The 11450-nt window shown below is 52.5% G+C and overlaps 1 protein-coding gene across 1 annotated transcript; it reads right to left on the minus strand.

Annotated features, from left to right (window-relative positions):
* Positions 1–1608: 1608 nt before the first annotated feature.
* On the minus strand, positions 1609–5629 carry LOC118588353 (brain-specific serine protease 4). The gene is made up of 6 exons (XM_036194615.1): positions 5509–5629; positions 4769–4795; positions 4169–4340; positions 3740–4017; positions 2370–2527; positions 1609–1815 (listed from the first exon to the last, which is right to left on the minus strand). Exons 1-6 carry the CDS (start codon positions 5627–5629, stop codon positions 1609–1611), a joined length of 963 nt encoding a protein of 320 aa, XP_036050508.1.
* Between the last annotated feature and the right edge of the window lie 5821 nt (positions 5630–11450).

Here is an 11450-nt window from a genome sequence, read left to right on the forward strand (position 1 = left end):
ACGCAGGAGGGTAGAGCAGAGGGGCTGGGGGCTCCGGCAGGAAGACCACCCGGCAGACGCAGGAGGGTGGAGCAGATAAGGCTAAGGGCTTGAGGACCCAAGGCCCAGGAATTAGCAGCAGGGGAGGGCAACTGAGGGAAGGAGAGCAGCCAGCAAGGGAGGGCTGGGAGGTGACCAAGGGGAGGGTAAGGGGACAGTGCAGACGGGTCACAAGAGGACTCAGACCTGCATGTGCCGGCACCTGGGACACCTGGAGCACCAAGCACTCCCAGCTGCATCCCTTACAAGCAGGTGGCCGGTTTGGGCTGTTTGTTTTTAAACAACATTTATTACTTTCTAACAATAGAAGAACAGAAATCAAAACAACCCCGTAGGGTGCGGCTGGTGGGGGGGGGGGGGGAGCCTCACGCTGAAGAGGCCCTGGTGCCACCTCTAAGTGTGTGGATGGAACAATGGGAGCAAGTGTTTCCGAATTGGACTCTACAAAGAATACAGGACCCACAATCCTGGATGGCAGTGTTTCCCCGTGGGAGACCAGCAAAGTTGTCTCAGTCACCTGTTGGAGCTGGCTGTTTTCTGGCCCTTGTTTTGGGTGGCTCTCCAGGTACCAACCACTATCAAGTCCACACTCATCCAGCCTCTGTGACCCAGCCACCTCACAGAGCAGCTGTGAGAAATCCAAAGCCCAGGCTGGGGGAGGGCCCCACTGGGTGGGGCACTTAGGGCCCGGGTGGCAGGGCTGAGGGGCAGCAGACATTCTGGAAGCCACAGAGCCTCTCACAGCCTGGATCATGCTGTTATCGAAGTCCTCCATCCTCCAAGGAGACAGGTGAGGAGACTCAAGCCTGTTGTCTCACTGTTTTTCACCTCCTTGGTGGAGAGGAATTTACAGCCTCAGTGGAGAATCATTCCATGAGTCAGCGATGGAGCTGCTCACCCAGATCAGGGAGACAAGGGCTGACAGAGGCTGGCTGGGACAATTGCTTCAAGTACAACTCAGTGGGGAGGGGCCCAGATCTGGCCTCAAGAGGAGCCAATCCCCATTCTCACAGAGCTAAGCTTCTGCTTCATCCTGCACTCCTCAGTGTAGCACAGGCAAGTCCTCGGGCCACAGTCTCCCGCCTCCTGCCTACCTGCTGCCTCAGAGAATCGGTGAGCAAGAGCAAGGATAGGCCAGGGATCGGGCTGGAGCGGTGGCCAGGCCCAGACACAACTCCACATCAACAATAAATATCCCAACATTTTTGTTCCAACTGGATTCTTGTGTCAGCGTCCCCATACATGGGAAGGAAAAAAAAACCCACAAGAACTGAGAATAAATAATTTATTGAAACTGGAATAAATATGTGGACATGGTTACAAATAAGTGTAAAAAAATATCATTAGCAAGTGCTACTACACACACACACACACACACACACACACACACACACACACACACACACACACACACACTCACACACAGAGTCCTCGATTGAGGGGCAGGGCCTCGCTGTGGGCGGGACCGAGACTTCCCTGCTCTCCTTGCAGGCCGCTAGCGCCCCCGGGAGGTAGAAAACATATTTACAGCAGAGACCAGCTAGAGGCTGTTCACCTCCAAATCCCAGCCTAGGAGCTCCCCGTGCCCCCATTGCTGGCCAAGTGCCCGCGCAGCTGCACGCCTTGCACGATCCTCTGCACCCAGAAGCGGTGAGCTAGGAGGCTGGTGTAGACACCGGGCCGGTTGCGCTCCGCACAGCCCTCTCCCCAGCTGATAATGCCAGTTAGCAGCCAGGAGTCATCCACCTGGCACATCAGAGGACCACCAGAATCGCCCTGAAGAAAAGAAGAGAAATCAGGCACATACACCGGCAAGCAGTGTGCAGAGGCTAGCTGTCCGTGGAGGCTGCAGTACTGAGCCACCCGGTCTGTGGAGGCCCTGGAAGAACAGACCTTCCGAACAGAACCACTTCTGGTGGCATGTCCTCCCCACCACCACAAGAAGCAGGAGATGAGGCCACTTCCGTTTTACAGGTTTGGAAAGTCCTTACACTAATTGGCAATGTGGACATTGCAGCCGGGCCATATGCTGGCTACCTGGGGGTAACTGCTCCACCATCCTACCATTCTCATTCAGTCACGGGACTGGCCCTAGAGGACAAGGGTTCTGAACCACAGGGCCTTCCTCAGAATACCAGCTGCCAAGCTGAGGTGATTCAGCTGAAGTGTTCTGAGGATTGTACACAAGAAAATGAACAGCCCAGCCAGACTAAAGGGGGCCCAGGCAGAGGTGGGAGAGAATGTCCCTCAGGAGATTCTGAGGGAGGAGGCATAGAAGTGATGGAGCTTTTGGACCCCCCAGTTGGGGTGGACAAAAGGTAGGTGCTCACCAGACAAGCATCCCGCTCCCCTTCCAGGTAACCAGCACACAGCATGTCCTCAGTGATGGCTTCCTGCCCTGCACCCCTCCAGTACAAGCGTTTGCAGATTTCTGAGTCGATGATGGGCACCTTCAGCTTCTGAAGGGTCTGGGGTTCGGGCAGGGGCACTGAGAACAGAAGGAGAGAGTTGGCCCAGTGTGTGTATCTAGTCCCCTCTATTCACCCACCAGCATTTCTCAAAGGTGAACAGATCCACTCTACTGAGCTTTCCCAAGGTGTTTTCAGGACATCCTAATGCCAGGCTCTCTACCTCTTGACCCAGGAAATTCAACCATGGATGTGTAACCCTAGATTCTGTGTCTTCAATAAGCTCCCTGATGCCCACAGAGGCCTACACAACAGAATAGTGTTTCTTGTCTAGGACTCTTGTTTTTCCTGCAAAGGCAGCGTGTTCGGTATCCCCTGGTTCCGAATTTCATCAGCCCCACAGCCTCTTGGAGTTAAGGTGTAGACCCCAAGGAAAGACTGCAGCTGCAGGGTTCAAGCATCTGCCCAGGCCTGAGCAGTTCTCTGGACTCAGGTTAAGGCTCTGTCTTTGTGTCTATACCCAGTTTACCCTTCCTGGTCTCTGCTGTTATCTTCCATTGATCATTTCTGTTTGTCTGGGCTTCCTCCAGGCTCTGTCTATCTAGCTACCATCTGCTTTCTCTTGCTTCTCTCTACCTCTATATTTCATCTGGTTTATGATTCTAGATGGTAGTTTTCCAAACCTCCAGAATTGGTTTAAAAATTGTGTTTTATGGTAATGAAGACATTTTCTCCTGGGAATTTTGCCTGCAATTCAGAGATGCTGCCACCAGGGGGTGACTATTCCTACTTGGAAAACAGTGCTGATTACATTTCCATCTTCCCTTCCTCCACTTCTACCCATTCTTGTGTTGATAACTTTGCAAATACCCCATCCCCTTCTCTCTCGGTAGGGTCTTTCTATGTAGCCCTGGCTGTCCTGGAACTCACTCTGTAGACCAGGCCAGCCTTGAACTCACAGAGTTCTACCTGCCTCTGCCTCCCGAGTTCTGGCATTAAGGCCTGGGCTACCGTGGACAGGTTTTCCTTTGTTCTTTCCTTTGTTGTCGTTGGTGCTACAGATCTCTGTAATTGCTTTAAAAGATAGCCAAAGATTCCTTTCAACTAGAGATGGCCTGAAATTGGCAGTTGAGTTCTTGTGACTTCCCTTCCCCCAACTCATCTTTTCTTGTCTCTGTAGCGTACACATGGCCTCTACCCTCTCCTGCTCCTGGTATCTGTATCTGGGTGGCATCCACCTTCTGTCCCCAACTATCTCTGACTCTCTAAAGTTAGAGGGGAACCACACTCACCTCCATCACGAATGCTTCCCCAGCCTGCAATCCAGCAGTCAGTGTTGGGAGGGAGCCGGACAGAGGAGTCAGGCAGGCAGATGGGCAGGATCCGCTCAGAGAACTGGATGGAGTGTTCCAGGCGTACGAGGGCAATGTCTGCACGGGTTCCCTCCTTCCAAGAATACCTGGGGTGGGGCAGCACCCAAGCAATACCCACTTGCTGGGACCTTGGGCCTGGGTTTCCCAACTGCCAGGCCCCCAACAATACTGAGAACAGAGATGGCTTGTCCACACTGCTGCAAGGAAAGGAAAAAGAAAAGTCTGTCAGTGAGACAATGCCTGGTACGATGGTGATCAAGATCCCTGAACAGCCTGGACAGCCCTGAACCTGGAGCAGGAAACAAGAATGGGTCCTGCAGGGTCAAGAGCAAGCCTGAGTTCACATACCTCTTGAAGCAATGGGCAGCTGTGACCACCCAGCGGTTGGTGAGCAAGGAGCCTGCACAGTGGTGGGAACCATTCTTGAGGATGCTAACAATCCAAGGCCACTGGGCATCCATGCTGTCCTCACCACCCACGACCCGGTTCAGCTGCTGAGGCTTCCCGCAGTCTGGGGACACTGGCAGGGATAGAGTTTTCTGTCATCTCAGCAGACACAATTGTCTCCTGACTTCCCTGCCAGCCCCCCCAAGCCCTCCAAGGTCTCAAGCCTGTGCCCCAGCCCAGCATGTGCCCAGCACAGTGTCTACTGCAGGGTGAGACCCTACCCTGTCCCTGTGAATGGCCCTTTTCCTCCCTTTCTCCAGCCCTGTAGCTTGCCTTCCCTCCCACTTCCCTTAACTGTGAAATCTTTCATTCTCTGGCCCTTACCCTTTTCTCCTCCAGATCCATCATCTGTTTTATGCCCTGCCCCATGCTCTTCATCCTGTATTCCTTCCTCTTCTCCTCTGTGCTCCCCTCTGACTGCAGTCCCCACTTCTGACCTACCCCGTAGAGTGACAGACAGAGACTGCCCATGCCACCCCTACACCCCCTGCTCACACTCACCAGGGGTGTGGGCAGCACTGAGGGTAGCTGAGGGCAAAGAAAATAAAGAGAGTCAGGCCCAGCAGTGAGGAACCCTGCGCCCCATGCCTGGAGGACCCCCCATCCTCTCAAACAGACTCATCCAGGGTCCTCAGTACCTTCACACACACACACACACACACACACACACACACACACACACACACACCACAGGTACCTCCTGAAGCCCTGCTTGGGCCAAACACCTTCAGACCCCTGCCTCCCAGCCCATCAGTATTTTTTTTTTCCACTTTCCTGAGAGTAGGAAGAGAGCTTAGGACACACACACCAACACCCAGGTTTCCTCCCCAGCCCCCATGAATGCCTGCGCAGTTGTCCTATTCCAAAACAGAAGGAGTAGACCCAAGATGGAAACCATGGAGGGGGAACAGAAGACGGAGGACACAGGGAAGCGATAAGGACAGGTAAAGACCCACAAGGACAAGAGAGGAGCTCCTGAGCACTGAGACCAGAGCACTCACCCACATTCAATCCTCATAGCTGCTGGGGAAACTGAAGCACAGAACATGGAGGTAAACAACATGCCAGAGGAAGGGGACGGAGATGGAGGCACAGGGAGCTGAAAGGAGATAATGGAAAGAGGAGAGAGCAGACTCAAAGGAAGGTGCTAAGCCAAGAGTCAAGCAAGGAGGAGGGACTGTGGGCAGGGAGGAGGCGGGAAGAGAAGAGGTGAGGAGGAGGAGCAGGTCCTTGGGGCTCACCTGTGGAAGTCAGCAGCACCAGAAAGATTAGGATCCTGACCTGGTCCCCACCCAGTGCTGGGGGAGGTCTGGAAATCACCACAGCTGGTAGGGGTGGAGCTGTGGCAAGGCTACTGGCCATCTCAGAGGACCTAAGGGCTGTGCTGGTTGGGGCTGGCAGGACAGGTGGCTGCAGTGTGTAGGGTTCCCTGCAGGTCGCCCCAGGTTTTATCCTGTGAGGAGGAATGCTGTCGGACCAGTCCCCCAGCTGGTGACTGGGCCACCCAGACTGTGGATCAGGGAGGTGGGGCTGCCAGGAGGAAGCAACCGGTTACTGGGGTTAGGGGCAGCGACTGGATGGGGGACTCAGGCTCAGGCTCCAGATGTGTTCCCAGGATGCACCCTACAGACTTGATGACTGACTAGAGCATGGCTTTCTCACTGACTACCCAGGCAAACAGAGACCCCTGTAGCTTGCAGAGCATTTGGGGTGGCTCAGCCTGGAGTGGTTACAGCTGGGCTAGAGAGTGGTGGGAGCCCCTGGGGCCTTTGGCTGGGGGTTGCCAGGGGGACCTTGCACCTTAACGGCCCATGTCCAGCGCCCTGGCTGTTTCCATGACTCAGTCCAAACACGTGGAGCCCTGGAATCCCGTTAGCCCACTTCCCTGAAAGCTGTGACTCAGACCCCAAGGGGGAGGGCATGATGGCCTCTTGGCCATTTGGCCAAGCTGTCCCTGGTGCTTCCTCTCAGTTGTCCCTGCAGGTGACCCTCGGGTGACTCATTTCTTACCTGAACTCCAGGGAGCAGACCAACCCTAGAGCAGGAGCCATGGCCTATGCCCCACCCGCTACACACACTTGGGGAGAACTCACATCCTGGGGCCCCCACAAAGGGCCATGGAGCTGAGCTTTGGGAAGCTAGGTTGCTGTGGGCTGATGTGGATTTTTCTTTTTTTTTCTTTTTGTTTTTTGGTTTTTTGAGAAAGGGTTTCTCTGTGTAGCTTTGCACCTTTCCTGGATCTCGCTCTGTAGCCCAGGCTGGCCTCGAACTCACAGAGATCCGCCTGCCTCTGCCTCCCAAGTGCTAGGTTTAAAGGCATGCGCCACCACCGCCCGGCTGTGGATTGTTCTTGACTCAGGGTCCTGCACTAGTACCACCCTTACCTCAAGCAGGAACCTGCAACATCCTCCCAGACAAACATGTCCCTCTGCCCAGTGTGAGTTTCTGGGACCAGACCTGGTTGTGAGAGGAAATAAGGCTGAATGGAAATAATACTGAAGTCTGAGGCTCTGTACCTCTTTTTGTGCTGGCCCCAACTCCCCCAAGATTTAAAAAAAAAAAAAAATTGAGCTGGCTCAGAGAAGTCAGTAGACTGGCCTCTTGGTCAACTTGGGAGCTCAGGGTCCCCAGCAGGATCAGAGATGCCTGACCCTCCTGGATGCAGGTCACAGGCTCAGAAGAAAAGACCCTGAATTTAGCTGCCTGAGATTAAGTGTGGGAACAGCAACAGTAACACTGCTCCCAGAGAAAGAAAGAGAGGTTGATCTTTTTCTACTTGTGGGCCAGCCACAGCTCTCTTGGGAGTTCCCTGTCGTGTGTCTCCAAGCTGTCCAGAGCTGGCCCTGCAGGGCCCTGTGCTGCCCACCTGAGTTGTTTGGGACTAAGGTGGCAGCAGGTCCGGTTAGCACATGGATGCCCCCTCTCTGGCAGGGTGACCATACCTGGGTACCGTGGGCTGCAAAGAGACTGGGGCGTGTGCTCTGGGCCATTGTGTGGGGAAGGAGGCACAGGCAGGTTAGGGTTAACCTGCAGGCAAGATGAGGCAGAGAGCCCCTGCCCCACCCCATACCAAACATGCAAAATGTGTGGCCTCAGGAAGCCTGGGGTGCATTCTTCTCCCTCCTATGATTATGGGGCATCACTGCAGGAGCAGCCAAGAAGAGGCCAGCTTCTCTAGACCCCCCCCCAAGGCTACGGAACAAAAAATGTAGGAACCCAGGCTTGTCAGGCATCCCTCTCAGGGCCGCTTTCTGCACCCTCAGCTGCTCCCACACTTTTCTAACTCACTCCCTTGTGACACGGGGGGCCTTGGCCAACCCCAATTCATTCCACAGACATTTCTCGGGTCCCTGTTGTTTGGCAAGCCCTGTGCTAGGTCACTGGGACATCCAGTGAGGAATGGCGCTCGATTCCTTCACCCAGGAAACTCACATCTCTGGGGGGGGGGGGGGGGGGGCAGGTGAGTAGTAAAGTGAGGTGGGCAGTAGCATGGACCTTGAATTGTGCAATGACTCCTTGAGGGGAGGGTGTCTCCCCCAGCCTTTCTCAGACTTAAGCCTGTTGCCTGCTGCACACTGGGTATCAGTAGATGTTTGTTGAATAAATAAGTGGTTGTAGAAGTTAGGAGCTGGAGACCAACAGCTGCAGCCTCCTGCCTCTGCGTTTCCTCTGGAGACGTTGCCCTGGGGACCTAAGAAGCATGTGTCCCAGTATGCTGCCTTCTTTGAGATGGGTGGCCAGGAAGAAGCCCCAAGCACAAGGGCTCTGCGGGAGTCAGAAGAAGTTCAAGAAGCTAGATGGAGATTTCCTGGTACATGCTCTGTACACACACCCTCTTCCAGCCCAGGGGTCAGCTCCCCAATTCCTAGGATGTGAAGAGCCAGTCCCTGAAGAACAGAGATGGAGCCCCTGGCATGATTCAGCATTGAGCAAAATATTTACTGAGGGCCTCCATGTGCCAGACTCACACCCAGCATCCCAGCTGGGCATCTTCACGCTATGCAAGAGATGGATGAGGTACCCAGCCCTGCCACCCACACCGCAGTCCCTGCCAGCCTGCTCAGGGATACCAGCCAATTCACACTGAGGTGTTGATGACCAACAGGCTGCGGAGCGTTTCCACATTAAGAGCAGCTGCTGCGGCAGTGCTGAAGCCAGAAACATGACTCACCAGCGGTGGTGGATCAGACGTGGGCATGGGAGTCAGGGGACACACTCTGAGCAAGGTTATCCATTCTTTATCCAACCAAAGGCTACAGGGCACCGCCTCCGCCTGCTGGGGCTTGTACTAAGTCCCAGAATCATCAAAGTGAGTCAGCAGGCATTACTGAGCATCTGGGGTCGGGCGGGGGGGGGGGGGGGTCAGGGGTCAGGGGGGGGGACAAACCATAACAATACCTGCTCTGGTGGCTGAAATGGACCTGAAAAGTAAGTGACTCCACCGGGGTGGTGCCTCACACCTACAGTCCTAGCACAGGGGAGGCTAAAGCCAGAGTATCTCTGCAAATATGAGACCAGCCTAGGGTACGTAGTAAGTTCTAGACAAGCCTGGGCTACAATGTGAGAACCTGTCTCCACAGGGTGTGATGGTGGAGATGTAGCTCAGTTCATAGAATGTTTAGCTTGCACCAAGGCCTGCTTCAATCCCCAGCACCATACGAAACTGGACATGGTGTCACATGCCTGTAATCACTTGGGAGGTGAAGGCAGGAGGGTCAGAGACTCAGGGTGATCCTTGGCTACAGGGTGAGTTCAAGGCCCATCCTGGGTTACATGAGACCCTGATTCAAAAAACACAACAAAGCAAAATAACAAGTTACTTGTTCTAGTGGATGTCGGGCACTTCCCAGTTGATTTAAGTTTCATTATACTACCAACCTGAGCCTCAGTCCATCCACCTGTGAAAAGAATCAGCCAATTGCATCATGGCCTCAGAAGAAAAGGCTGAAATGGTTAAGAAGGACTGAAGGCCTTGCAGGAAGTGATGGTTAATCTTCATTGGCTAGGCTTGGAACCACCTAGGAGACACACCTCTGGGTAAGTTTGTGAGGTGTTTCCAGAGAGGATGGATGAATTAAAGGAGAAGGAGGAAGCCAGCTGATGGTCAGTATCCATCTTGCTCTGTTTCCTCATGTCCCTGCGGCCGGGCCTTCCCAGCCATGAGGGACTGTTTGTCCTCAAATCGTGGGCCAAAATAAACCTCTTCCATAAGTCAATTTGTAGGGGTTGCTGCCAGAACTCCTTTTTTTCTGGGGGCTGGAGAGATGGCTCAGCAGTTAAGAGCTGCTCTTCCTGAGGTCCTGAGTTCAATTCCCAGCACCCACACGGTGGCTCACAACCACCTGTAATGGGATCTGGTGCCCTCTTCTGGCATGCAGGGACACATGCAGACAGAACACTGTATACATAATAAATAAATCTTTCTAAAAAGATATTTTTTTTTTAAAAAGAACTCTTTTTTTTTTTCTGGGGAGATGTAAAAAATATCTATCCCCTCCTTACAGGATTCCAGTGACAATGTACAATCCCACTACAGTCCAAGTTGTGGAACCAATGAGTTTACCAGGTTTTCTTACAGATCAAGGATGATGCTTACTCCACAGGCACATGGATAGTTCCAAAGCGGCCACGCCTCTGAAAAGTCTCACCCTACATGAATGAGGACTACTTCACAGCTTCATAACTAGAATGCGCCCTCTTAGTAAACCTTCCCAGTCTGTATATTCTAGCACCAAAGGCTGCATGCAATTAGAGCAGAATTACATACAAATGGCCAAGTAGTGCTGGAGTAGGACTGGACTCCTGAGTGCTCACCCCTCCTTCTGTAAGGGCACATCAACAGTCATCGAGCCTGACCTCTGAGCCTCCTACAAATAGTCACAGCTGAGTTGATGAAGATGGTGGCTGACATGCCCAGAAGGTAGTGTTCTGCAGCATGGGTATTTTGTCACAGTAATTAAGAAAAAAAAAAGTAATTAATGCAGAAAATTGGAACCAATGAGAGAACCATTGCTGTGATGAATCTGACCATGTGATTTGCAGGCCTTTGGACTGGTTTGTGAGAGGAATGGGGAAGATTTTGGTCCTGTCACCTAGAGAAGCCTTAGAATACTGTAATCAATCTAATGGCCCATTCTGGTGAGAGTCAGAAAGACCAGACAGCCAAGAAAAACATGAATAGGCTGGGCTCATGAGATTCCAGAGGAAAATATGACTCTATTCAGAATTGGGGACTTGGGGATTTAGCTCAGTGGTAGAGTGCTTGCCTAGCAAGAGCAAGGCCCTGGGTTCGGTCCTCAACTCTGAAAAAAAAAAAAAAAGACAAAAATAACAGAACTGGACTATAGGCCATTGTGTTATCTTCTGGCAGAGAATGGCTGCATTCTTGAGTAATGAACTAAGTTGTTTAGTAGGATGAACACAGCATCCAAGCTGTAGCATGGTTACTACTCACTGCTCTTAATCAGTTCTACCATGAAAAATTTCTGAATATGAGGGAAATGTGCAGTTTGGTAAGGAAAGGAGTAGGAGTTTAAAGATGCAAGAGAGATGGTCGCAGAAAGCAGCTGTGAGTGTAAATAGATGAGCACCATTCTAGAGAAACACGGAACTCTGTGCCGGGACAACAGAACAGATGCCCGGGAGACAAGGCAAGGCTCCCACTTATAAAAATGAAGATTCACATGAAAGGGAGCCTGGATTGAGTGCCACGGAAGGGTTCCCTGCTAGAAAGCTGCACAGGCAAGTGTTTTCTCAGGTTCGGCTGGTAAGGCTCACAGAGACCAGACTACATTATGAGCTGGGAGCAGAAGATCACAATGATTTCCACTTAATGCCCAGATCACGGAAGCTTGCACCATGGTTCCAGAAAAAAATCACTGAGGCCAGGTAGTATGTGGCAAGGTTGACTTCCCTACAAGGAGGCTATTCTGCAAAGCTATGAAAATGAACCCTAAATTGTAGCAGGGACCCTAGGGCGGTGGTTCTCAAACTGTGGGTCGCAACCCCTTCTGGCCCAACAACCCTTCAATAAGGGTCACTTATCTGATATCCTGCATATCAGATATTTACATTACAATTCATAACAGTGGAAAATTACAGTTATGAAGGAGCAACAGAAATAATTTTGTTTGGGGGTCACCACAGCACGAGGAAGGCTGAGAACCACTGCCCCAGGGTGTTG

Source organism: Onychomys torridus, chromosome 8 (assembly GCF_903995425.1).
Source record: "Onychomys torridus chromosome 8, mOncTor1.1, whole genome shotgun sequence".
In the NCBI taxonomy this organism is placed as follows: domain Eukaryota; kingdom Metazoa; phylum Chordata; class Mammalia; order Rodentia; family Cricetidae; genus Onychomys; species Onychomys torridus.

Bases quoted from the DNA above. Each gene is read 5' to 3' on its own strand.
- LOC118588353 (XM_036194615.1), bottom strand. From the start codon at position 5,629: ATGGCCAGTAGCCTTGCCACAGCTCCACCCCTACCAGCTGTGGTGATT. The intron at 2,528-3,739 runs GTGAGTGTGGTT...TTCTGTTCTCAG, and splicing joins GGGAAGCATTCGTGATGGAG to TGCCCCTGCCCGAACCCCAG. The intron at 1,816-2,369 runs GTGAGCACCTAC...TCTTTTCTTCAG, and splicing joins GGGAGCGGGATGCTTGTCTG to GGCGATTCTGGTGGTCCTCT.